The following is a 27,934-nucleotide window of genomic DNA, read 5'->3' on the forward strand; positions in this document are numbered from 1 at the left end:
GCGGAGTCTGCACATCCTCCCCGTGTGTGCGTGGGTTTCCTCCGGGTGCTCCGGTTTCCTCCCACAGTCCAAAGATGTGCGGGTTAGGTGGATTGGCCATGATAAATTGCCCTTAGTGTTCAAAATTGGCCTTAGTGTTGGGTGGGGTTACTGGGTTATGGGGATAGGGTGGAGGTGTTGACCTTGGGTATGGTGCTCTTTCCAGGAGCCGATGCAGACTCGATGGGCCGAATGGCCTCCTTCTGCACTGTAAATTCTATGACCTTGCTTTTGTACTCTATTCCTCTATCAACAGAGCAAGGATACCATATGTTTTTTTTTTTAATAACCTTCTCAGCTTTGCTCGCCACCTTCAAAGATTTGTGCACACTTAAAAAAAAAAAATTATAAAGTACCCAATTTTTTCCCCACTTAATGGGCAATTTAGCATGGCCAATCCACATATCCTGCACATCTTTGGGCTGTGGGGGCGAAACCCACACAGACACGGGGAGAATGTGCAAAATCCACAGACGGTGACCTGGGGCCGAGATCGAACCCGGGTCCTCAGCGCGTAGGCAGCAGTGCTAACCACTGTGCCACCATGCTGCCCCGAGGTCATTAATATATATCAAATATGGAAAAGTCCTGATACCATCCCCGAGGAACACTACTGTATTTTCTCTCCAGTCTGAGAAAGAACTGTTCAATGTTGCTCATTCTCTCCCGTCCTTGAGCCAAATTTTGTGTCCATGTACTGTCCTTTTTATTTCCATGGCTTTAATTTTGCTACCGCTGATTTTGATTTGACTTTGGGGGTCCCATAAAGATATTTAAAAATTGATTAAACCTCTGCAACTGAGGCCAGTTTGCAGCGAACATGCCTCACAATCTTGGTCAAAACCCTTCAGTTCAGCACCATGTCAAGCTGCATTAACTCTGCCCAGTCCAGTTAGATTAGAATTAAAAGCAGAACATATTGGGAAAAGCTGCAGATAAAGTCAGCGTCTGGTTGGGGAGAGGCAGCATCTTGAGTGATAGCCTTCATAAATCTCCAGTTCATGATAATCACAGTAGTGTTGTGTCTTCTAGTCAGACCCAGTGCGAGTGTTGTATCTACTATTTCAGGTGCTGACTAACTTCATGCTCTTCGCTTTGCTGGAAGCATATCAGTCTTTAGAAACTAAAGGAAGGATCTATAAAGTACTCGCCAGGCACTTCTTAGGAACACTGTACTGCTCTTGTCACATCACAATAAAAAAGATGGCAAGTGGGAAGAGGACAGGAATGAATGATATGAAAATTATGAAGGGCAACATGTTTAGAATAAGCTGTTAGGCATATACATCAGCAACTTACAAAAAGCAACTGGACTTTCAAAATTTCCTACAATAGTGACTGCACTTCAAAAGTATTTAATTGGTTATAAAGTGCTTTCGGACTCCTGAGGCAGTGAAAGGCAGTATTGAAATTCCTGCTTTATTTTTGGTAATGGGAAAATTAGGATATTAAAGGAATGAGTTTTGTTCTGTTGAGTGTCCTTTAATTCACCAGTAATATTGCCCGATTTCCAACACTTCCTTTTTGTTTGTGAAGTTAATTGGACTGGGTAAGCAGATAGGGGAATCAAAATCCATAGAATCCCTACAGCGCAGAAGGAGGCCATTTGGGCCCTTCAAGTCTGCACTGACCCTCCGAAAGAGCACTCTACCCTATGCTCACTCCTCCGCCCTATTCCCATAAGCCTGAGCATTAATCATGGCCAATCTACCTACTCTGCACATCTTTGGACTGTGGAAGGAAACCCAAGCACCCGGAGGATCTTGCTCTTCATTTATCTCCAAATAAAATAAGCAATCTCTTTCTTACCTTGCCTCCTCCGGGTTGGTGTTTGATATTATCGGTGGATCCAATTTTCGACTTGACATTTTTCAGGTCTGGTGCTGGGGCACTGGTTGGCCGTGGTTGCTTTGGAGCATTTGTCACGGTTGATTTTGAAGGAACACGAGGAATGGGTGCAACCCTCTTGGCCTCTGATGCAGCCGTTGTCTTCAATGCCATCGTTCTGGGTGCCCGAGAGGTGTTCGATGATGCCATTGTAGGGGCACTGGTGCCCAGTGGGGTGCTTGGTGCACTTGGAGTAGTACCAGTGCTCTTAACAGAGGTTGAGGAAGCAGTCTTTGGACGGCCTGTCTCACCTAAGGCAAAACAAATTAGGCTATTTTCTCCACAATTGTCACTAGTTCCTATGTCAAGCTGGTCTAGTAGTTAAATTGTGATAATAAAAATAGGAATTATTGACTTCCGGGTGCGGCGATGACCAGCTGAGTCGCACGTTTCGGCAGCTCCCGGTGGAACGGACTTTTAGGCTCTTAATAAGAGCCCCAACGGCAATTTTAACGGCTAAAAGTACTGTGCGGCGAACCAGAAGGGAATCCCCCCTGGATACGGATGAAAAAAGGAGAGGAAGGTGGCCGGATTGCGGTGGATCCTTTAGAGCAGCGGCAAGGAAGGCAAGCAAAAACCAAGATGGCGTCGGAAGGTGGCAGTTTAATATGGGGCCCTGAACAACACGAGTTCTTGAAACACTGCGTGGAAGAACTCAAAAAGGAAATGAAGAAGGAGCTGTTGGCCCCGATATTACAGGCGATCGAAGGGCTAAGGGAGGAGCAAAAGACCCAGGAGCGGGAGCTTCGGGTCGTGAAGGCAAAGGCTGCCGAGAATGAGGACGACATACAGGGCCTGGTGGTGAAGACGGAGATGCACGAGGCACACCATAAACGATGTGTGGAAAGGCTGGAGGCGCTGGAGAACAACGCGAGGAGGAACAACCTAAGGATTCTTGGTCTTCCTGAAGGTGCGGAGGGAGCGGACTTCGGGGCATATGTGAGCACGATGCTGCACTCGTTAATGGGAGCGGAGGCCCCGGCGGGTCCGCTGGAGGTGGAGGGAGCATACCGAGTGATGGCGCGAGGACCGAGAGCAGGAGAAATTCCTAGAGCCATAGTGGTGAGATTCCTCCGTTTTAAGGATAGAGAGATGGTCCTTAGATGGGCAAAGAAAACTCGGAGCAGTAAGTGGGAGAACGCGGTGATCCGCGTATATCAAGACTGGAGTGCGGAGGTGGCGAGAAGGAGGGCGAGCTTTAATCGGGCCAAGGCGGTGCTTCACAAAAAGAAGATAAAATTCGGAATGCTGCATCCGGCAAGACTGTGGGTCACATATCAAGGGAGGCACCACTACTTTGAGACGGCGGATGAGGCGTGGACTTTTATCGTGGAAGAAAAATTGGAATGAGAGGGTTATTTAATAATAATTTTAAAAAAAGAACGTTTGAAACAAAGTGGTGGGGCGAGTATGGGGGGCGAAGAGGGGGGTAAAAAGGGGGGAAAGAGGAGTTTTATGTTATTAATCCTGTGATGTGGTAACTTTTCTCTCTTCCACAGGAGGTGGTGGGGGGAGGAAAGGAGGTGGAGGAGATGGGGCGTTGGCCATTGGGGGCGGGGCCAAGGGGGAAGCGCGGGCTCAGTTCCCGCGCTATGATAATCATGGCGGGAATAGGGAAGCAGGAAGGAGGGGGCGTCGCACGGTGCGAGCCGAGGTCACGGGGGGAAGCCGAGGTCGGCCAGAGTTTGCTGACTTCTGGGAGCAACATGGGGGGTGTAACTACGCTGGTGGGGGATCTAGCGGGGGGGGGGGGGGGGGATTATTGGGCTGCTGCTGCTGGGGAGAGGGGGGAGCTGGTATGGGGTGGGATGGGCGGGGGGGGCACCGCCTGGGGGGGACACAGCTGCGTGGGAACCGGGTGAGGAGCTGGAAAAAGGGGATGGCTAATCGACAAGGGGGGGCGGGGTAAAAAGCCCCCCAACCCGGCTGATCACGTGGAACGTGAGAGGGCTGAACGGGCCGATAAAGAGGGCACGGGGACTCGCACACCTTAAGAAACTTAAGGCAGACGTGGTTATGTTACAGGAAACGCACTTGAAACTGATAGACCAGGTGAGACTACGCAAAGGTTGGGTGGGGCAGGTGTTCCATTCGGGGCTAGATGCGAAAAACAGGGGGGTGGCTATATTAGTGGGGAAGTGGGTAATGTTTGAGGCAAAGACTATAGTGGCGGATAGCGGGGGCAGATACGTGATGGTGAGTGGCAAACTACAGGGGGAGACGGTGGTTTTGGTAAACGTATATGCCCCGAACTGGGATGATGCCAATTTTATGAGGCGTATGCTAGGACGCATCCCCGACCTAGAGGTGGGAAAGTTGGTAATGGGGGGAGATTTCAATACGGTGTTGGAACCAGGGCTGGACAGGTCGAGGTCCAGGACTGGAAGGAGGCCGGCAGCAGCCAAGGTGCTTAAAGATTTTATGGAGCAGATGGGAGGAGTAGACCCGTGGAGATTTAGCAGACCTAGGAATAAGGATTTTCCGTTTTTCTCCTATGTCCACAAAGTCTATTCGCGAATAGACTTTTTTGTTTTGGGAAGGGCGTTGATCCCGAAGGTGAGGGGAACGGAGTATACGGCTATAGCCATTTCGGATCACGCTCCACATTGGGTGGACTTGGAGATAGGGGAGGAAACAGAAGGGCGCCCACCCTGGAGAATGGACATGGGACTGATGGCAGATGAGGGGGTGTGTCTAAGGGTGAGGGGGTGCATTGAAAAGTACTTGGAACTCAATGATAATGGGGAGGTCCAGGTGGGAGTGGTCTGGGAGGCGCTGAAGGCAGTGGTTAGAGGGGAGCTGATATCAATAAGGGCACATAAAGGAAAGCAGGAGAGTAGGGAACGGGAGCGGTTGCTGCAAGAACTTCTGAGGGTGGACAGGCAATATGCGGAGGCACCGGAGGAGGGACTGTACAGGGAAAGGCAAAGGCTACACGTAGAATTTGACTTGCTGACAACGGGTACTGCAGAGGCACAGTGGAGGAAGGCACAGGGTGTACAGTACGAATATGGGGAGAAGGCGAGCAGGTTGCTGGCCACCAATTGAGGAAAAGGGGAGCAGCGAGGGAAATAGGGGGAGTGAGGGATGAGGAAGGAGAGATGGAGCGGGGAGCGGAGAGAGTGAATGGAGTGTTCAAGGCATTTTATAAAAAATTATACGAAGCTCAACCCCCGGATGGGAGGGAGAGAATGATGGGCTTTCTGGACCGGCTGGAATTTCCCAAGGTGGAGGAGCAGGAAAGGGTGGGACTGGGAGCACAGATTGAAATAGAGGAAGTAGTGAAAGGAATTAGGAGCATGCAGGCAGGGAAGGCTCCGGGACCAGATGGATTCCCAGTTGAATTTTAGAGAAAATATGTGGACTTGCTCGCCCCGCTACTGATGAGGACCTTTAATGAGGCAAAGGAAAGGGGACAGCTGCCCCCGACTATGTCTGAGGCAACGATATCGCTTCTCCTAAAGAAGGAAAAGGACCCGCTGCAATGCGGGTAATATAGACCTATTTCCCTCCTAAATGTAGACGCTAAGATTCTGGCCAAGGTAATGGCAATGAGGATAGAGGATTGTGTCCCGAGGGTGGTCCAGGAGGACCAAACTGGGTTTGTGAAGGGGAGACAGCTGAATACGAATATACGGAGGCTGCTAGGGGTAATGATGATGCCCCCACCAGAGGGGGAAGCGGAGATAGTGGTGGCGATGGATGCCGAGAAAGCATTTGATAGAGTGGAGTGGGATTATTTGTGGGAGTTGCTGAGGAGATTTGGTTTTGGAGATGAGTATGTTGGATGGGTGCAGCTGTTGTATAGGGCCCCAGTGGCGAGTGTGGTCACGAATGGACGGGGATCTGCATACTTTCGGCTCCATAGAGGGACAAGGCAGGGATGCCCTCCGTCCCCATTATTGTTTGCACTAGCGATTGAGCCCCTGGCAATAGCACTGAGGGGTTCCAAGAAGTGGAGGGGAGTACTTAGAGGAGGAGAAGAACACCGGGTATCTCTGTATGCGGATGACTTGTTATATGTAGCGGACCCGGCGGAGGGGATGCCAGTGATAATGCGGACACTTCGGGAGTTTGGAGAATTCTCAGGATATAAACTGAACATGGGGAAAAGTGAGTTGTTTGTGGTGCATCCAGGGGAGCAGAGCAGAGAAATAGAGGACTTTCCGCTGAGGAAGGTAACAAGGGACTTTCGTTACTTGGGGATCCAGATAGCCAAGAATTGGGGTACATTGCATAGGTTAAATTTAACGCGATTGGTGGAACAAATGGAGGAGGACTTCAAGAGATGGGACATGGTATCCCTGTCACTGGCAGGGAGGGTGCAGGCGGTTAAAATGGTAGTCCTCCCGAGATTCCTCTTTGTGTTTCAGTGCCTCCCGGTGGTGATCACGAAGGCTTTTTTCAAAAGGATCGAAAAGAGTATCATGAGTTTTGTGTGGGCCGGGAAGACCCCGAGAGTGAGGAAGGGATTCTTACAGCGTAGTAGGGATAGGGGGGGGGCTGGCACTACCGAGCCTAAGTGAGTACTACTGGGCCGCCAATATCTCAATGGTGAGTAAGTGGATGGGAGAAGAGGAGGGAGCGGCGTGGAAGAGATTGGAGAGGGCGTCCTGTAGGGGGACTAGCCTACAAGCTATGGTGACGGCCCCATTGCCGTTCTCACCGAAGAAATACACCACAAGCCCGGTGGTGGTGGCGACTTTGAAAATTTGGGGACAGTGGAGACGGCATAGGGGAAAGACGGGAGCCTTGGTGGGGTCCCCGATAAGAAATAACCATAGGTTTGCCCCGGGGAGAATGGATGGGGGATTTGGAATATGGCAAAGAGCAGGAGTAACGCAACTGAAAGATCTGTTTGTGGATGGGAAGTTCGCAAGTCTGGGAGCGCTGACCGAGAAATATGGGTTGCCCCAAGGGAATGCATTCCGGTATATGCAACTGAGGGCTTTTGCGAGGCAACAGGTGAAGGAATTCCTGCAGCTCCCAACGCATGAGGTGCAGGACAGAGTGATCTCAAAGACATGGGTGGGGGATGGTAAGGTGTCAGATATATATAGGGAAATGAGGGACGAGGGGGAGATTATGGTAGATGAGCTGAAAGGGAAATGGGAAGAAGAGCTGGGGGAGGAGATTGAGGAGGGGCTGTGGGCGGATGCCCTAAGTAGGGTAAACTCATCGCCCTCGTGTGCCAGGCTAAGCCTGATTCAATTTAAGGTGTTACACAGGGCGCATATGACTGGAGCACGGCTCAGTAAATCTTTTGGGGTAGAGGATAGGTGTGCGAGATGCTCGAGAAGCCCAGCGAATCACACCCACATGTTCTGGTCCTGTCCGGCACTACAGGGGTTCTGGGTGGGGGTGACAAAGGTGCTTTCAAAAGTAGTGGGGGTCCAGGTCGAACCAAGCTGGGGGTTGGCTATATTTGGAGTTGCACAAGAGCCGGGAGTGCAGGAGGCGAGAGAGGCCGATGTTTTGGCCTTTGCGTCCCTAGTAGCCCGGCGCAGGATACTGTTGATGTGGAAGGAAGCCAAGCCCCCGGGGGTGGAGACCTGGATAAATGACATGGCAGGGTTTATAAAGCTGGAACGGATTAAGTTCGTCCTAAGGGGATCGGTTCAAGGGTTCACCAGGCGGTGGCAACCGTTCATCGAATACCTCACAGAAAGATAGAGGGAATGGAAAAGAAGAAGGCAGCAGCAGCAGCCCGGGGGGGGGGGGGGGGGGGGGGGGTTGAGAGGAACCAGAAGGACTCTCAGGGTTGTTAATATATATGTATAATATGTATAGGTCGTTGCTATAAATAATTGTATATTGGACTGTTAAATCATATTTTTGGATTTTATCTGAGACAAGGCAGTTGCCATTTAGTTTTCGTTATATATTATTTATTCTTTGTTTATAAAACAGGTCATTGTTACTTATACTGTTATATTATTGTGTAAAGGATACACAATGTACTGTGATGGTTGACCAAAAATTTTCAATAAAATATTTTTTTAAAAAAAGGAATTATTCCACAAGCTAACAGGAGAACTGCCTCCTGGCTGGTCCCAAAATTCAAAAAATACTATATTATGCTCCCATCCTCCTACATCATTTATTTCACCAAACAACAAAATAAAAAATACCCAGCTCTCTCTTCGATTAACTGATCCATTTTCATGGGCATACCATTGTTGTTAAGCCATATTTGGGATTTGTTGGGGGAATGGGACTTTGTTCTGGCCGAGATAAGGAGAGCAAACATTATCAAAAAAACAAGCACTGTTCCAAGGAAAGGTCTGCGCTCATTCCATGTACCTACATTCAAATGGACAGGCCAACAGACTGCCACTGAAAAATAATCATCAGTTTAGCAAATCTAGATACTTTTAAAAAAATAAATGTTTTTTATTGGGTTTTTGAACAAAGTATATTTACCGTTATGTACACAAAATAGAATACATATATACCCATAGAAGATAAGGGAACACGCACAAAAAACAAAACAAACAACAGCAAAAAAAAAGTCAGAATAAAATAACTGGTAGGGTATTATGTGCTAGCTCAACAACAGCAACTCTGGACAATTGGCAATATTGTTTTTAGCACATAAGTAGGCATCTGTTTATGGGGGGAGGGGGGAACTGGGGGGGGGGGTACATATACATTTGTCGCCAGGGAAACAATTACAGAGGGCAATACGCGAATGGATCTGGTGTTGTCGCTTGCTTCTACCGGATGGTTTTCGCTGCCGTTGTCGTCTCGCAAATCTAGATACTTTAATGACTCAGTGATTTTATTCACTGGATGGCTGAACCATTCAGGTCAAAATGATTCCTGGGATGGCAGGACCGACGAATGAGGAGTGCGCGATTCGGGAGTTCAGAATAATGTGGGGGGGATCTCCGAAACCTCTAAAATTTCAGCAGGATGAGACAGGGTAGATTCAAGAAGGATGCTCCCGATGGTAGAATGTGTCCAGAACCAGGGGCGTCATTCTCCGCCGGCGGGAGTCTCCGTTTTGCCGGCGCCCGGGGTTTTCCCGACGGCGTGGGGCTGCCCCACAATGGGAAACCCCATTGACCGGCCGGTGTAACGGAGCATCCCGCCGGCGGGTCGGGACAGAAATGTGGCGGAGCGGGATGGAGAATTTTGCTCCAGGGGTCACAGTCTGAAGATGCAGGGTAGCCCATTTAGGACTGAGATGAGATGAAATTTCTTCATCCAGAGAGTGGTCAACCTGTGAAATTCGCTACAGTAAGCAGTTGAGGCCAAACACTGCATGTTTTCAAGAAGCAAGTCGATTTGGCTGTTCGGGCAAAGAGGATCAAAGGATAATGGGGGGGGGCGGCTGAATCAGGTTATGGAGTTGGATGATCAACCATGATCATAAAAAAAAATGAATATTCTGCTGAGGTTCATTTTTCAGGCTCTCCTGATCTTTATACCAAAGGTCTTTTTTCAGAAATTGGACACGATCATTTCAGACTTTGTATGGGCGGGGAAGGTGCCGAGGGTCAGAAGGGTCCTGCTACAGAGGCAGAGGAAGCAGGGGGGGGGCGTTGACGTTGCTGAACCTGCTTCATTATTATTGGGTGGCGAATGTGGATAAGGTGCGGCAATGGTGGGAAGGAGAAGACGTAGAGGGGGTTAGGATGGTGTAGAAATCTTGTAAGATGTCTAGTTTGAGGACTATGGTGACGGCAGCGTTGCCAATGGCTCCGAGTAGGTATTCAGGGAACTCGATGGTGCAGTCCATGGGAAGATATGGAATCAGTTGAGGAGGCATTTTAAGGTGGAAGGCATGTCGGTGTTTTTTTTTTTTATTAAATATTTTATTGAAAATTTTTGGTCAACCAACACAGTACATTGTGCATCCTTTACACAATATTATAACAACACAAATAACAATGACCTATTTTATAAACAAAAAATGAATAAATAATAAATAACAAAAATGAAAACTAGCCCTAATTGGCAACTGCCTTGTCACAAGTAACACTCTCCAAAAATATAAAATATAATTTAACAGTCCAATATATAATTATCTGTAGCAATGACCTATACATACTATACAGTATATATTAACAACCCTGAGAGTCCTTCTGGTTCCTCCTCCCCCCCCCATCCTGGGCTGCTGCTGCTGCCTTCTTTTTCCCATTCTGTCTATCTTTCTGCGAGGTATTCGACGAACGGTTGCAACCGCCTGGTGAACCCTTGAGCCGACCCCCTTAGGACGAACTTAATCCGCTCTAGCTTTATAAACCCCGCCATGTCATTTATCCAGGTCTCCACCCCCGGGGGCTTGGCTTCTTTCCACATTAGCAATATCCTGCGCCGGGCTACTGGGGACGCAAAGGCCAAAACATCGGCCTCTCTCGCCTCCTGCACTCCCGGCTCTTGTGCAACCCCAAATATAGCCAACCCCCAGCTTGGTTCGACCCGGACTCCTACTACTTTTGAAAGCACCTTTGTCACCCCCATCCAAAACCCCTGTAGTGCCGGGCATGACCAAAACATATGGGTATGATTCGCTGGGCTTCTCGAGCACCTCGCACACCTATCCGCCACCCCAAAAAATTTACTGAGCCGTGCTCCAGTCATATGTGCCCTGTGTAATACCTTAAACTGAATCAGGCTTAGCCTGGCACACGAGGACGACGAGTTTACCCTGCTTAGGGCATCTGCCCACAGCCCCTCCTCGATCTCCTCCCCAGCTCTTCTTCCCATTTCCCCTTTAGTTCATCTACCATAGTCTCCCCTTCGTCCCTCATTTCCCTATATATATCTGACACCTTACCATCCCCCACCCATGTCTTTGAGATCACTCTGTCCTGCACCTCTTGTGTCGGGAGCTGCGGGAATTCCCTCACCTGTTGCCTCGCAAAAGCCCTCAGTTGCATATACCTGAATGCATTCCCTTGGGGCAACCCATATTTCTCGGTCAGCGCTCCCAGACTCGCGAACTTCCCATCCACAAACAGATCTTTCAGTTGCGTTATTCCTGCTCTTTGCCACATTCCATATCCCCCATCCATTCCCCCCGGGGCAAACCGATGGTTGTTTCTTATCGGGGACCCCCCCAAGGCTCCAGTCTTTCCCCTATGCCGTCTCCACTGTCCCCAAATCTTCAGTGTAGCCACCACCACCGGGCTTGTGGTGTAGTTCCTTGGTGAGAACGGCAATGGGGCTGTCACCATAGCCTGTAGGCTAGTCCCCCTACAGGACGCCCTCTCTAATCTCTTCCACGCCGCTCCCTCCTCCTCTCCCATCCACTTACTCACCATTGAAATATTAGCGGCCCAATAATACTCACTTAGGCTCGGTAGTGCCAGCCCCCCCCCTATCCCTGCTACGCTGTAAGAATCCCTTCCTCACTCTCGGGGACTTCCCGGCCCACACAAAACCCATGATGCTCTTTTCAATCCTTTTAAAAAAAGCCTTCGTAATCACCACCGGGAGGCACTGAAACACAGAGGAATCTTGGGAGGACCACCATCTTAACCGCCTGCACCCTCCCTGCCATTGACAGGGATACCATATCCCATCTCTTGAAATCCTCCTCCATCTGTTCCACCAACCGCGTTAAATTTAACCAATGCAATGTGCCCCAATTCTTAGCTATCTGGATCCCCAGGTAACGAAAGTCCCTTGTTACCTTCCTCAACGGTAGGTCCTCTATTTCTCTACTCTGCTCCCCTGGATGCATCACAAACAACTCACTTTTCCCCATGTTCAATTTATACCATGAAAAATCCCCAAACTCCCCAAGTATCCGCATTATTTCTGGCATCCCCTCCGCCGGGTCCGCCACGTATAGTAGCAAATCGTCCGCATACAAAGATACCCGGTGCTCTTCTCCTCCCCCAAGTACTCCCCTCCACTTCTTGGAACCTCTCAACGCTATCGCCAGGGGCTCAATCGCCAGTGCAAACAATAATGGGGACAGAGGGCATCCCTGCCTTGTCCCTCTATGGAGCCGAAAATATGCAGATCCCCGTCCATTCGTGACCACGCTCGCCACTGGGGCCCTATACAACAGCTGCACCCATCTAACATACCCCTCTCCAAAACCAAATCACCTCAACACCTCCCACAAATAATCCCACTCCACTCTATCAAATGCTTTCTCGGCATCCATCGCCACTACTATCTCCGTTTCTCCCTCTGGTGGGGCCCATCATCATTACCCCTAACAACCTCCGTATATTCGTGTTTAGCTGTCTCCCCTTCACAAACCCAGTTTGGTCCTCGTGGACCACCCCCGGGACACATTCCTCTATTCTCATTGCCATTACCTTGGCCAGGACCTTGGCATCTACATTTAGGAGGGAAATAGGTCTATAGGACCCGCATTGTAGCGGGTCCTTTTCCTTCTTTAAGAGAAGCGATATCGTTGCTTCAGACATAGTCGGGGGCAGTTGTCCCCTTTCCTTTGCCTCATTGAAGGTCCTCGTCAGTACCGGGGCGAGCAAGTCCACATATTTTCTATAGAATTCGACTGGGAATCCATCTGGTCCCGGGGCCTTTCCCGCCTGCATGCTCCTAATTCCTTTCACCACTTCTTCTACCTCGATCTGTGCTCCCAGTCCCACCCTTTCCTGCTCTTCCACCTTGGGAAATTCCAGCCGATCCAAGAAGCCCATCATTCTCTCCCTCCCATCCGGGGGTTGAGCTTCATATAATTTTTTATAAAATGTCTTGAACACTCCATTCACTCTCTCCGCTCCCCGCTCCATCTCTCCTTCCTCATCCCTCACTCCCCCTATTTCCCTCGCTGCTCCCCTTTTCCTCAATTGGTGTGCCAGCAACCTGCTCGCCTTCTCCCCATATTCGTACTGTACACCTTGTGCCTTCCTCCATTGTGCCTCTGCAGTGCCTGTAGTCAGCAAGTCAAATTCTACATGTAGCCTTTGCCTTTCCCTGTACAGTCCCTCCTCCGGTGCTTCCGCATATTGTCTGTCCACCCTCAAAAGTTCTTGCAGCAACCGCTCCCGTTCCTTACTCTCCTGCTTCCCTTTATGTGCCCTTATTGATATCAGCTCCCCTCTAACCACCGCCTTCAACGCCTCCCAGACCACTCCCACCTGGACCTCCCCATTATCATTGAGTTCCAAGTACTTTTCAATGCACCCCCTCACCCTTAGACACCCCCCCTCATCTGCCATTAGTCCCATGTCCATTCTCCAGGGTGGGCGCCCTCCTGTTTCCTCCCCTATCTCCAAGTCCACCCAGTGTGGAGCGTGATCCGAAATGGCTACAGCCGTATACTCCGTTCCCCTCACCTTCGGGATCAATGCCCTACCCAGCACAAAAAAGTCTATTCGCGAGTAGACTTTATGGACATAGGAGAAAAACGAGAACTCCTTACTCCTAGGTCTGCTAAATCTCCACGGGTCTACACCTCCCATCTGCTCCATAAAATCTTTAAGTACCTTGGCTGCTGCCGGCCTCCTTCCAGTCCTGGACTTCGACCTATCCAGCCCTGGTTCCAACACCGTATTAAAATCTCCCCCCATTATCAGCTTTCCCATCTCTAGGTCCGGAATTCGTCCTAGCATCCGCCTCATAAAATTGGCATCATCCCAGTTCGGGGCATATACGTTTACCAAAACCACCGTCTCCCCCTGTAGTTTGCCACTCACCATCACGTATCTGCCCCCGTTATCCGCCACTATAGTCTTTGCCTCGAACATTACCCGCTTCCCCACTAATATAGCCACCCCCCTGTTTTTCGCATCTAGCCCGAATGGAACACCTGCCCCACCCATCCTTTGCGTAGCCTAACCTGGTCTATCAGTTTCAGGTGCGTTTCCTGTAACATAACCACATCTGCCTTAAGTTTCTTAAGGTGTGCGAGTACCCGTGCCCTCTTTATCGGCCCGTTCAGCCCTCTCACGTTCCACGTGATCAGCCGAGTTGGGGGGCTTCCTACCCCCCCCCTTGTCGATTAGCCATCACCTTTTTCCAGCTCCTCACCCGGTTCCCACGCAGCTGTATCTCCCCCAGGCGGTGCCCCCCCGCCCATCCTCTCCCATACCAGCTCCCCCCTCTCCCCAGCAGCAGCAACCCAGTAATTCCCCCCTCCCACCCCCCCCGCTAGATCCCCCGCTAGCGTAATTACTCCCCCCATGTTGCTCCCAGAAGTCAGCAAACTCTGGCTGACCTCGGCTTCCCCCCGTGACCTCGGCTCGCACCGTGCGACGCCCCCTCCTTCCTGCTTCTCTATTCCCGCCATGATTATCATAGCGCGGGAACCAAGCCCGCGCTTCTCCCTTGGCCCCGCCCCCAATGGCCAACGCCCCATCTCCTCCACCTCCCCTCCTCCCCCCATCACCACCTGTGGGAGAGAGAAAAGTTACCACATCGCAGGATTAGTACATAAAACCCCTCTTTGCCCCCCACATTCGCCCCACCACTTTGTTCGAACGTTCTTTTTAATAACCCGCTCATTCCAGTTTTTCTTCCACAATAAAAGTCCACGCTTCATCCGCCGTCTCAAAGTAGTGGTGCCTCTCTCGATATGTGACCCACAGTCTTGCCGGTTGCAGCATTCCAAATTTTATCTTCTTTTTATGAAGCACCGCCTTGGCCCGATTAAAGCTCGCCCTCCTTCTCGCCACCTCCGCACTCCAGTCTTGATAAACGCGGATCACCGCGTTCTCCCATTTACTACTCCGAGTTTTCTTCGCCCATCTAAGGACCATTTCTCTATCCTTAAAACGGAGGAATCTCACCACTATGGCTCTGGGAATTTCTCCTGCTCTCGGTCCTCGCGCCATCACTCGGTGTGCTCCCTCCACCTCCAACGGACCTGCCGGGGCCTCCGCTCCCATTAACGAGTGCAGCATCGTGCTCACATATGCCCCGACGTCCGCTCCCTCCACACCTTCAGGAAGACCAAGAATCCTCAGGTTGTTCCTCCTTGCATTGTTTTCCAGTGCCTCCAACCTTTCCACACATCGTTTCTGATGTGCCTCCTGCGTCTCCGTCTTCACCACCAGGCCCTGTATAGCGTCCTCATTCTCGGCTGCCTTTGCCTTCACGACCCGAAGCTCCCGCTCCTGGGTCTTTTGTTCCTCCCTTAGCCCTTCGATCGCCTGTAGTATCGGGGCCAACAGCTCTTTCTTCATTTCCTTTTTGATCTCTTCCACACAGCATTTCAAGAACTCTTGTTGTTCAGGGCCCCATGTTAAACTGCCACCTTCCGACGCCATCTTGGTTTTTGCTTGCCTTCCTTGCCGCTGTTCTAAAGGATCCACTGCAATCTGGCCACTTCCCTCTCCTTTTTCCATCCGTATCCAGGGGGGATTCCCTTCTGGTTTACCGCACAGTGTTTTTAGCCGTCAAAATTGCCGTTGGGGCTCCTATCAAGAGCCCAAAAGTCCGTTTCACAGGGAGCTGCCGAAACGTGCGACTCAGCTGGTCATCGCCGCACCCGCGGCATGTCGGTGTTAACGACACTGTGCGAGAATCATGGGATTGAGCCAGGTGGAATGGATAGTGTATACAGGAGGTGGTGGGAAGTGGGGCTGGTCAAGGTGAGGGAATTGTATTTGGAGGAAGGGTTTGCCAGTCTGGAGGAGCTAAGGGACAGGGTAGAGCTGCCGAGGAGAAGTGAGTTCAGGTATCTGCAGGTTAGGAACTTTGCGTGAAAGGTCTGGAGGGGATTCCCTTGGTTGCTGGGATACACTCTGCTGGAGCGACTGCTGCTTCCGCATGTGGAAGGGGGGATAAGAATTGGGGATATATACAAATAGTTGGGGAGGCAAGCGGGTGGTGAAGATCAAGGGGAAATGAGAAGGAAAGTTGGATGGGGAGATCAATTGGGGAGTATGGCGTGAGGCACTGCGTACGGTAAATGTCACCTCCTCCTGCGCAAGAATGAGCCCGATACAGTTTAAGGTGGTGCACAGGGTGCATATGACTCGGGCGAGAATGAGTGGACTCTTTCAGGGGGTAGATGAGTGTGAGAGGTGTGGGCGGGGGCCAGCAAATCACACGCACATGTTTTGGGGTTGCAAAACATTGCGAAGATTTTGGGCGGGAGTGTTCGTGGTCTTAGCCAGGATAGTGGAGGAGGTGGAGGACCTAGACATTGGTGGCGATATTTGGGATTTCGCCTCTCTGATTGCATAGCGGCAAATTTTACTGGAGTGGCGGTCGGCATCGCCACCAGGGGTAGCGGCTCAGTTGGGTGACCTGTACGACTTCCTGCTGTTGGAGAAGATAAATTATGAGTTAAGGGGCTCTGCAGAGGTGTTTGAGAAAAGTTGGGGGATGTTTGTGACCTGTTTGAGGAGCTGTTCATTGCCCCGGGGGGGGGGGGGGGTCCTCCTGCTCCTATTTTCTCTATGTTTAGATGATTTCAGGGTTTATCCCCAGTCTTTGTAATTAGTTAGTTCTGTGCTGAAGGGAAGAGTGCTCAACAACTAGTTAGGGATATGGTACAACTTTGCTTACAACTTAGAGGTGCCTTAAAATCACTGGGCTAGCAATCCTGGTGGAAAATAGACATGTGCGGACATTGGATGAAGCCAGGCTCGGGTTGTGTTGTTAAGACCAACAATGATTTGAATAATCTGCCAAAATTCATTGTCCAGATTCACTTAGATAGAGGTTCCAGTGGGCAGTTGGTGCACATAGGACAACACCCCAAGGAGCAAATGCCTTCAGGTGAGGACCAAAGGGAGAAATTGTGTGGCAATGCAAAACTATTTGGGTTGGGCTGGGTGAAACAGCAATAACAAAAGAAACAACAGCAAAGAGAATTCACATTACCCAAGGGTGATTTTGCAGACAGAGACTTCTTCATCTCTGCAGATTTGGGTTCAGTCTTGATAGCTAAAAATAAAATGTTTAAAGAGTTATGATAATTTCTATACCACTGGCCCATTGCTAGCTCTTTAACTGCCACTGTCTACTCTACTTTCCCCACCTCTTCAACACACTGTCATATTGTTCTTTCTTTGCCAGGGAAAGTAGTCCTTCCTCTGTACTCCCTCTCCATATAGCCCAAGTTTAAGACTGTTCAGGAGATAAGCCTGAGATCATTGTTACATGATGCAACTATGTGGTGTGAGGTTAAGTAACTGGATATTGAGCCAATCTTTGTCAATGAACTTGAGCCACAATCCTCAACTTCATAGTCGATTATTGAACCTACTTATTGCATCACCATATGAGCAAAGTAACAGGCCAACTCGGGAGGTCACTCCTCCAATATTGGATTGGGAGAGGTACAACAAAACTGGAATAAAGTACTCAGATTATTACTAATAATTTAGTAATTGATATTTCTGAAGCAAAACTCTGATTTGCATTAATTAAGATGAAGGTAGGTTATCACTGGAGAATGGACGCTTTCCCAGTTCAGGCACCCAGTACTCCCAGGTTAGGTATAGCATAGTCAAAGGGAGCAAGGAGCTTTCACATTTCAGCCCCCTCAGAAAAGCACACAAACTATGACTTTCTTTTGCATTTCCCATGCAAGTAATTTTGAGGCCTTCCTGGGTGCATCGGTGGAAAAAGAAAATTTAACCATTTAAGTCGATTATCTTTTCTCTCCACAGATGTTGCCAGGCCTGCTGAGTATTTTTAGCATTTTTTGCTTTTATTTCAGATGGCACAAACTCATTTCACATGGAAACCTTATAGGCAGACAAATGTACCAATCTGGGGCAAATTGGAACCCTAGGGCTGGGGCAGCAAAGTGGCACAGCGGTTAGTACTGCTGCCTCATGGCGCCCAGGTCCCGGGTTCAGTCCTGATTCTGGGTCACTGTCCGTGTGGAGTTTGCACATTCTCCCCGTGTTTGCGTGGGTTTCGTCCCCACAACCCAAAGATGTGCAGGGTAGGTGGATTGGTCACGCTAAATTGCCGCTTCATTGAAAAAAATGAATTGGCCACAAAAAAAAAGAAAGGTACCAGCTAACCCACAACACTGTCCCTTCACACAGCCAGTGACATCAAAACTTCAATACGCACATGTTGGCCTTTTCGGAGTGGAGAGCGTGGTGTTTCTCGGAGTGGACCCAGTAGTAGGGGTCATTTTTTGCAATGATGTCGTATTGCTCTTAACGCTAGTGTTACTGTTCGTTTTTGTCACACCTGCAGACGATGGTCTGGTTGAGGGGAGCTTCACTGGGCTCTTAGCCTCAGTTGCCTGCAACAAAAGAAGTTTGCAGCATCAGTGTCTGGTTTCTAGCATCAAACTTGAGGAGAAACTAGAGCTACCCCTGATGCATCAGTGGGTAAAAGGAGCAGCCTTGCATTCACATAGCATCCCAATGCATCGTTTCACTATCTTAAAATAGTTCATATACAATGAATTACTTTCAAGCGCATTGCGATATGGAGCTAAATGAAGCAGACTTGACAAGAACCCACAAATAGCAATGAGATGAATAGCAAGCTAAAGGATTTTCTGGTTGTGGCTCAGATAATGGAAACCCCAATGATCGTCTTTGAATATTGCAATGGGACACTTGGCATATATTTGAACTTTAGGAAAAGGCTGAGAGAATCTTGGCTTTGTGCTGCATTGAAGGATAGCTATAAAAACATTGATATGTTTTTACATTGTTTTCAATTTAACATGGATAAAAGCTGTAATGAGAGAGGACTGGTTTAATCTGTGTTCTTTAAAAAAAACATCTTTTTCTATCATGTTCTCTAAAACCCTTCTCCACGCAGCTGATAATAAAAGGTTTTGAAGCATAGGCTTTTATCACACCAGGGGTACTTTGAGTGCATGCATCACAGGATTGTTTCCAACAGGGCCATGACTTAGGAAAGCAATAATAGGAAGTAACAGTCGCGTGTAGTAAAGTATAAAGTCTCTCATGTCTAAAACTATTTGAAACAAATAGACCGATGTAAAACATTAAGATAGGGTTGCAGTTGGCAGGAAGAAAACTACAAACAGAAAGGGTACAAAACAGACGCTATTTTCTAGGCAGAAAAAATAGAGTTCTCATTACTGTTGAAACATGGATTGCAAAGAAGCTTGGAGATGCCATCATCAACACTAAAATGGAAACTTGGCTTAAGGAGGGGCACAAAATAGCAGCTCAATATCCCTGGATATAGAATTTTCAGGCAGAATAGGGAGAGGGTAAAAAAGGTGGAGGTGGAGCATTACCGGTTCAATAATCAATTACAGCTGTGAGGAGGAATGATATACTAAATGAAGCATCAAATGGGGCCATACGGGTAAAGCTCAGAAATAAAAAAGGGGCAGCCACACTGCTTGGACTTTAGTACAGAGAGGAAGAGCAAATATGTAGACAGACTTCTGATTTCAAAACAATAGGGCAGTAATCGTTGGCGACTTCAACTAACCGAATATCAATTGGGATACAAACAGTGTGAAAAGCACAGAGGGTACTTAATTCTTGAACTGCATTCAAGAGAATCTTTTTAGCCAGCACGCAAAAAGCCCAACAAAAAGGTGCGCAATTCTAGATTTAGTCTTAGGAAATGAAGCTCGGCAAGTGGATGAAGTAGCAGTGGGAAATCATTTTGGAGACAGTGACCATACTATAATTAGATTTAGCATCATTATGGAAAAGGACAAAGATAGAACAGGAGTAAATGTTCTAAATGGGGGGGGGGGGAGATGGCACAGTGGTGAGCACTGCTGCCTCACGGTGCCAAGGACCTAGGTTCAATCCTGGCCCGTGTCACTGTGTGGAGTTTGCACATTCTCCTCGTGTCTGCGTTTTTCTCACCCCCACATCCCAAAAAGGTGTGCAGGGTCGGTGAATTGGCCACGCTAAATTGCCCTTTAAATGAAGAAAAAAGGAATGGGGTACTCTAAATTAAAAAAATAAATACACGGGGGGGGGGGGGTGAAGAGAGAAAATTTTTACATAGCTGAAAGATGAGCTGTCTAGAGTGAATTGGACACAGCTATTAGAAGGCAAAACGTGTGTCAAATCAGAGGGACCCATTCAAAGGGAAAATTCTACAGGCACAATGTAGACATGTCCCCACAAAGAAAAAGGGTGGTACTGCCAAATCTAGAGCCACTAGTTATCCAGATGCACACAGACCAAAATAAAACAGCAAAAGAAAGCTTATGACAGCCACAAAATACTTAATACGGGGTGAAGTAAAAATGGAAATTAGGAAAATAAAAAGAGGATACAAAGAAATATTGGCAGGTAAAATCAAAGAAAGGGCGGTATGGTGGCGCAATGATTAGTACTACTGTCTCACGGCACCGAGGACCTGGGTTCAATCCCGGTCCAGGTCACTGTCCACGTGGAGCGTGCACATTTCCCCGTGTCTGCGTGGGTCTCACCCTAACAAATCAAAGATGTACAGGATAGGTGTGCTGGCCATTCTAAATTGCCCCTTAATTGCAAAATTTATTTTTTCTAAAAATCAAAGAAAATCCTACACGGTTTTACCAATTAAGAGCCAGAGAATAACTAAGGAAAGTAAATATCAGAGATGCACATGCTAACTTGTGGGTTGATTCAAAGGCGCGGACTGAGTTCTCAATGAGTACTTTGTCTCTGTCTTCACTAAGGAGATGAGGGATGATGCAGACAGTCTAGTTAAAGAGTTGTAATGTGAAATATTTAGTACAATAAGCATTGAAAGAGAAGTACTACTGGTGGGACTGGCATCCTTGAAAGAGGATAACTCACCAGGTCCAGATGGATTGTATCCCAGGCTGTTGAAGGAAGCCAGGGAGAAAATAGCAGATGCTCCAAGGTTAATTTTCCAATCCTCATTCGATACAGGTGAGGTCCCAGAGGATTAGAGGTCCATGAATGTTGTACCATTATTTTAATAGGGTCCGAGGAATAGGATAGAAAACCATAGGCCAGTCAGTCTGACTTTAGTGGTGGGAAGATTATTGGAAACAATTCTGAGAGGCAGGATAAATTGTCACTTAGAAGGCTACAAATTGATCAGGGATACTCAGCATGGTTTTGTTAGGGGGAAATTGTGTCTTTCTAACTTAATAGAAATTTCTGAGGAAGGACCCAGAAGGATCAATGAGAGTAGTGCAGTGGATTTTGTCTACATGGATTTCTGTAATGCATTTGACATGGTCCCACATGGCAGACTGATCAGAAAAGTGAGAAGGTGGGGAAGGTAACAGATTGGTTCCAAAATTGTCTCCGGGACAGGAAACAAAGAGTAATGGTCAATGGATATTTTTGCGAATGGAAAATAGTTTCAAATGATGTCGCACAGGTCTCAGTGTTGGGACCTTTGCTGTTTGTTGTACATATTAAGAATTTAGACTTAAATGTGAGCAACATGATTTTGAAATTAGCAGATGACACAAAAATTGGTCATGGAGTTGCAGTCGACAGTGAAGAGGCTAACTGGCAACTCAAGAATATCAATGGTTTGGTTGAGTGGGCAGAGAAGTGGCAAATGGAATTGAATCTGGAAAAGTAAAGATATGCATTTGGGGACGGAAAACAAAACAAGGGAATACTAACTAAACGGGAAGATACGGACAGGGGTTGAGGAAGTGCGAAAGTTTGGAGTGCATATCCACAGGTTCTTGAAGATGGCAGGACAGATGGAAAAGTCGGTCAAGAAAGCATGTGGAATGCTTTCCTTTGTTGGACAAAATATTGAATTCAAAAGCAGGGATGTAACAATGGAACTGGAAAGAAAGGTTGGTTAGGCCACAGCTGGAAGTTTGTGTGCATTTTGGTCACTGCATTATAGAAAGAACCCGAGGAAGGAGCAGCGCTCCGAAAGCTAGTGACATCGAAACAAACCTGTTGGACTTTAACCTGGTGTTGTAAGACTTCTTACTGTCCAGAAAGAACATTATTGGTCTTGTGAGACTGCAGGGAATATTTACAAGAATGTTGCCAGAGCTTGTGAATTGTAACTATAAGGAGGCATTGGATCTGCTAGGGTTGCTTTCCTTAGAACAGAGGAGGTTAAGGGGTGACCTAATTGAGGTGTGCAAAATTAGGAGGGGTCTAGGTAGAGTAGACAGGAAAGACTTGTTTCTCTGAGCAGAGAGATCCATTATCAGGAGGCATAGATTTAAGGTGACTGATAGCAGGATTAGAGGGGACACGAGGAATAACTTTTTCACCCAGAGGGTGGCGGGCATCTGGAATTCACTGCTTAAATTGATGGTTGAGGCTGAAATACTCCAACTTATTTGAAAGATACCTGGATCTGCTTCCGAAGTGCTGCAACCTACAAGGTTATGGACCAGGTTCTGGAAAGGGGGATTAAAATGAGCGGTTAGTGTCTTTTTTCTCTTTTTTGGCTCGTGCAGACACGATGAGCTGAATGATCTCTTTCTGCATTGTAACTTTTCTATGTTTCATCAATATTTAAGCACGAGTCTCAGACATGAGGCTAATGTGCATTACACTTTGTGATTGCATAGAGCATTTAAGATTGTGTTGTCGATAATAAATCAAGTGGATTATCAAATATTATTACTGTCTCTAGGTGCACAAATCTAGTTAAAAGGATAAAGGGGGAAGTATCCAACATTAGGAACTCTGACAAAGTATATCCCTCAGCACCGCAACAAAGTGTAGCTTGGATTATATGTTGAGTTCACAGAATGCAACTGGAACATAGAACCTTCTGATTCAAAGACAAGTGTACCACAAACTGAGCCAAGCTGGTATGATGCCAAGCCACAAAACCACAACGTTAAATGTTTAATTCTCATTCTAAATTTGTTAATCACAGTCTGTGCATTACGACACTTGGTTTCAGTACCATTGGAAGAGGAAATACCAGGCTAGATTCTTACTTGCGATTATAATACAACAAACATCTGGGGCTTTGGCGCTGAGACTTGCAAGGTTGAATGCCACACCAATATTTGCTGTCTAGATTCACTAGGTAAAGAATGACCATGTGGGTGAAATACAGGCAAATATATGGAGTCTATGGATTTGAAACATGAGTCAGTACCTTCAGACCGAGGAACAAAATTGGAGGAAAGGCCGCTGCATGATAAATTGAATATATAGACCCCACTATATCTAATGTCAAGCAATTTGATAACATGGGAACTTGTACATTATTGCTTCAACATGAGATTGGGAGGGGTGGTGTTTAACATGCAGACTTACTAATCAATTCTAAAATAAGGGAAAATGATGTTTTTAAAATTATGAAATTACTTACCCAAATGCAGACAGCTGACAAAAGGGCTAATTCTGTGCTCCGAGCCTTGCCGTAAGGACTTAAAGACGCAACGCATTTTCCATTTTTGCACAGCGCTCTCCGTAAGCTTGGATCCCATTGGAAATACAGCTTGAGGAACTGGCTCCATGCTTTAGAACATAGAACGATACAGCGCAGTACAGGCCCTTCGGCCCACGATGTTGCACCGAAACAAAAGCCATCTAACCTACACTATGCCATTATCATCCATATGTTTATCCAATAAACTTTTAAATGCCCTCAATGTTGGCGAGTTCACTACTGTTGCAGGTAGGGCATTCCACGGCCTCACTACTCTTTGCGTAAAGAACCTACCTCTGACCTCTGTCCTATATCTATTACCCCTCAGTTTAAAGCTATGTCCCCTCGTGCCAGCCATTTCCATCCGCGGGAGAAGGCTCTCACTGTCCACCCTATCTAACCCCCTGATCATTTTGTATGCCTCTATTAAGTCTCCTCTTAACCTTCTTCTCTCCCCCAACGAAAACAACCTCAAGTCCATCAGCCTTTCCTCATAAGATTTTCCCTCCATACCAGGCAACATCCTAGTAAATCTCCTCTGCACCCGCTCCAAAGCCTCCACGTTCTTCCTATAATGCGGTGACCAGAACTGTACACAATACTCGAAATGCGGCCGTACCAGAGTTTTGTACAGCTGCAACATGACCTCCTGACTCCGGAACTCAATCCCTCTACCAATAAAGGCCAACACTCCATAGGCCTTCTTCACAACCCTATCAACCTGGGTGGCAACTTTCAGGGATCTATGTACATGGACACCTAGATCCCTCTGCTCATCCACACTTCCAAGAACTTTACCATTAGCCAAATATTCCGCATTCCTGTTATTCCTTCCAAAGTGAATCACCTCACACTTCTCTCCATTAAACTCCATTTGCCACCTCTCAGTCCAGCTCTGCAGCTTATCTATATCCCTCTGTAACCTGCTACATCCTTCCACACTGTCGACCACACCACCGACTTTAGTATCGTCTGCAAATTTACTCACCCACCCTTCTGCGCCATTCCTCTAGGTCATTGATAAAAATGATGTGCAGATGCCGGCGTTGGACTGGGGTGAGCACAGTACGAAGTCTTACAACACCAGGTTAAAGTCCAACAGGTTTGTTTCGATGTCACTAGCTTTCGGAGCGCTGCTCCTTCCTTGTCCTGAGGAAGGAGCAGCGCTCCGAAAGCTAGTGACATCGAAACAAACCTGTTGGACTTTAACCTGGTGTTGTAAGACTTCGTATTGATAAAAATGACAAACAGCAACGGCCCCAGAACAGATCCCTCTGACAGACTGTGAAAGGACTCCTCAGACATTCCTATTCCAAACTTGCCAAGCTCCTCTGCTCCCCTCAATCAATAACTTTCTAATCAAGATGCTATGGATTAATGGGTCCTTCAGATCCACATCTTTCTAAGGTAACATGCAAAACTGAAAATTTGTTTTCAAACATAGTGAACAATGAAGATGTTAAAACTCTATCAACAGATAAGCCAGGAAATCACAGCTGCCATTTCAGAGAGAAGCTTTCTAGCTTTATTCAAATACAAACGTCAGTCAAGCACATCACCTTGCCCGAGGCATTAATTCTCCATGAACCAATTACTTTCTATTTTGGTCTGCCTCATCCATGCCTTTGTATTCTTCAGGCTTGATTTATGCAATGCCACTCAAGCTCTACCCTACATGACTTTTAACTTGTCCATAACTGCTTTACAATTTACTATACAGTTTCTATTTTGCATTAAGTCTAACACTCACCATGATACTAATCAACGGCAACAAGACATAGAAAGGCGAGCATAATGGGCAGACAAGTGGCTGATGGAATTTAATAAAGAGAAGTGAGGTGATGCATTTTATCAGAAGCATATAGACACAACGGCAGTAATCGAAGGACTAGGGATAACCCAGAAGGCCCACGAGGTGAAGATTCAGGAGGTCCAGAAAAGAGTGCGTGAGAATGAGGATGAGCTCTTGGGCCTGGCGGTGAGAGTGGAGCGGCACGAGGCGCTACACAAGAAGTGGGCGGGAAGACTCGAAGACCTGGAGAACAGGTCGAGGAGAAATAATCTGAGGATCCTGGGTCTCCCAGAAGGAGTGGAGGGGGCCGATGCCGCGGCATACGCGGGCACGACGATCGGGGCGATGATGGGCGCGGAGGCCCCTTCGAGGGCGCTGGAGCTGGACGGGGCGCACCGGGTGCTGGCGAAGAAGCCCCAGGCAAATGAGCCGCCAAGGGCGATTGTGGTGAGGTTCCACCGGTTCACGGACAGAGAGTGGGTCCTGAGATGGGCCAAGAAGGAGCGGAGCAGTAAGTGGGACAATGCAGAGATCCGAATATACCCGGACTGGAGCACGGAGGTCGCTAAGCGGAGAGCGGGTTTCAACCGGGCCAAAGCGGTGCTGCATCAGAAAGGAGTGAAATTTGGAATGCTGCAGCCAGCGCGACTGTGGGTTACATACAAGGACCAACACTACTACTTCGAAACGCCTGAAGAGACGTGGACCTTTATACAAGCTGAAAAGTTGGACTCTAACTGAGGGTTTGTGAGGGTGGGGGGTGTTTAAGGGTTGAAGTATAATGGTTGTTGTATATAGGGGGTCAATCACGCGCAGGAAATGTTATATGGGCTGGGGGAGAGAGACTAGGCTGCGACAGGAGCTGCGCCAGAAAGGGCGGGGCAGGGTTTGGAAAGCGCGTTTTTTTTTCCCGCGGGCGGGAAGGGGAACGAAGGATTGATTGGGAGATTCCCACACGGGGGGGGGGGGGGGGGGGGGGGGGTGGTCAAAGGGACGGTGGGGGAAGCTGGGGTCAGCAGGTGTCAGCTTACTTACGGGAGTGATATGGGGGGAGCAAAAAAGCTAGACAGGGGTCTAGCGGGGGGGGGGGGGGAGAAGGGTTGCTGCTGCACTGGCCGAAAGGGAATGGGACACAGAAGAGGTGGTCGGGACGGAGGTCCCCCGGCTGGGGGACTGGAGGGCGGGGGAGACGCGGACACGGGACTGGCCTAGAAAAGGAGATGGCTAGTCGGCAGGGGGGGGAGAGAGCCCCTCCAATCTGGCTGATAACGTGGAATGTGAGGGGCCTGAATTGGCCGGTGAAGAGGGCTCGAGTGTTCGTGCACTTGAAGGGACTGAAGGCAGACGTGGCTATGCTCCAAGAGACACACCTGAAGGTGGCGGACCAGGTTAGGTTAAGAAGGGGATGGGTAGGACAGGTATTTCACTTGGGACTGGACGCGTAAAATAGTGGGGTGGCAATTTTGGTGGGAAAGCATGTGTCATTTGAGGCCAAGACTATCGTAGTGGATAATGGAGGGAGATATGTGATGGTGAGTGGTACGCTGCAAGGGACGTGGGTGGTGCTGGTAAATGTATACGCCCCGAACTGGGATGATGCTGGATTCATGAAGCGCATGTTGGGGCGCATTCCGGACCTGGAGGTAGGAGGCCTGATAATGGGAGGGGACATCAATACAGTGCTGGATCCAGCACTGGACTACTCCAGATCAAGGACGGGAAAAAGGCCGGCGGCAGCCAAGGTGCTTAGGGGGTTTATGGATCAGATGGGGGGAGTGGACCCATGGAGGTTTGCAAGACCGCAGGCCAGGGAATTTTCTTTCTTCTCCCACGTGCACAAAGCCTACTCCCGGATAGATTTCTTTGTTTTGGGCAGGGCGCTCATCCCGAGGGTGGAGGGGTCGGAGTATTCGGCCATAGCCGTTTCGGACCACGCCCCGCACTGGGTGGAAATGGGGCTGTGAGAGGAGAGGGACCAACGCCCACTGTGGCGGCTGGATGTGGGACTGCTGGCAGATGAGGTGGTGTGTGGGAAGGAGAGGGGGTGTATCGAAAGGTACTTGGAGGCCAACGACAACGGGGAGGTGCGAGTGAGGGTGGTATGGGAGGCGTTGAAGGCGGTGATCAGGGGAGAGCTAATCTCCATCAGGGCTCATAGGGAGAGGACAGAGGGCATGGAAAGGGAGAGGTTAGTGGGGGAGATTTTGAGAGTGGACAGGAGATACGCAGAGGCCCCGGAGGAAAGATTACTTGGGGAAAGACGACGGCTCCAGACGGAGTTTGACCTGTTGACCACGGGGAAGGCGGAGGCACAGTGGAGGAAAGCGCAGGGGGTGACCTACGAGTACGGGGAAAAGGCTAGTCGGATGCTGGCACACCAGCTCCATAAGAGGACGGCAGCGAGGGAAATAGGGGGAATTAAAGATGGAAGGGGAGCCACGGTTCGGAGTGTAACAAAAATAAACAAGGTATTCAAGGCCTTCTATGAAGAGCTGTACAGATCCCAGCCCCCAGGGGGGGAAGAGGGGATGAGAAGATTCCTAGACCAACTGAGGTTCCAGAGGGTGGGGGAGCAAGAGGTGGCTGGTTTGGGGGCACCAATTGGGTTGGAGGAGCTGAGCAAGGGTTTGGGGAGTATGCAGGCGGGGAAGGCCCCGGGGCCGGACGGGTTCCCGGTGGAGTTCTACAGAAAGTACGTAGATCTGTTGGCCCCGCTACTAGTGAGGACCTTTAACGAGGCAAGAGAGGAGGGGACCCTGCCCCCAACAATGGCGGAGGCGACAATTTCCTTGATTCTAAAGGACCCACTGCAATGTGGATCGTGCAGGCCGATCTCGCTCCTCAATGTGGACGCTAAGTTATTGGCAAAAGTGCTGGCCACGAGGATTGAGGATTGTGTCCCGGGGGTGATCCACGAGGACCAGGTGGGATTCGTAAAGGGCAGGCAATTAAACACTAATGTGCGGCGGCTCTTAAACGTGATAATGATGCCATCAGAGGAGGGAGAGGCGGAGATAGTGGCAG

At 48.7% G+C, this 27,934-nt stretch overlaps 1 protein-coding gene across 13 annotated transcripts in view; it reads right to left on the bottom strand.

Annotated features, from left to right (window-relative positions):
• The window catches only part of LOC140385700 (uncharacterized), a 661,829-nt gene that overhangs the window by 62,608 nt on the left and 571,287 nt on the right, over window positions 1-27,934 (bottom strand). For all 13 annotated transcript variants that reach the window (XM_072468125.1, XM_072468137.1, XM_072468135.1 and 10 more), the window contains 3 exons: window positions 17,899-18,076; window positions 16,693-16,755; window positions 1,849-2,177 (listed from right to left, as the gene is read on the bottom strand). In XM_072468125.1, the coding sequence (XP_072324226.1) occupies window positions 1,849-2,177; window positions 16,693-16,755; window positions 17,899-18,076 (570 nt within the window). The remainder of the gene's footprint in view (window positions 1-1,848; window positions 2,178-16,692; window positions 16,756-17,898; window positions 18,077-27,934) is intronic.

The sequence above is a fragment of the Scyliorhinus torazame genome, chromosome 11 (assembly GCF_047496885.1).
Source record: "Scyliorhinus torazame isolate Kashiwa2021f chromosome 11, sScyTor2.1, whole genome shotgun sequence".
Lineage (NCBI taxonomy): Eukaryota > Metazoa > Chordata > Chondrichthyes > Carcharhiniformes > Scyliorhinidae > Scyliorhinus > Scyliorhinus torazame.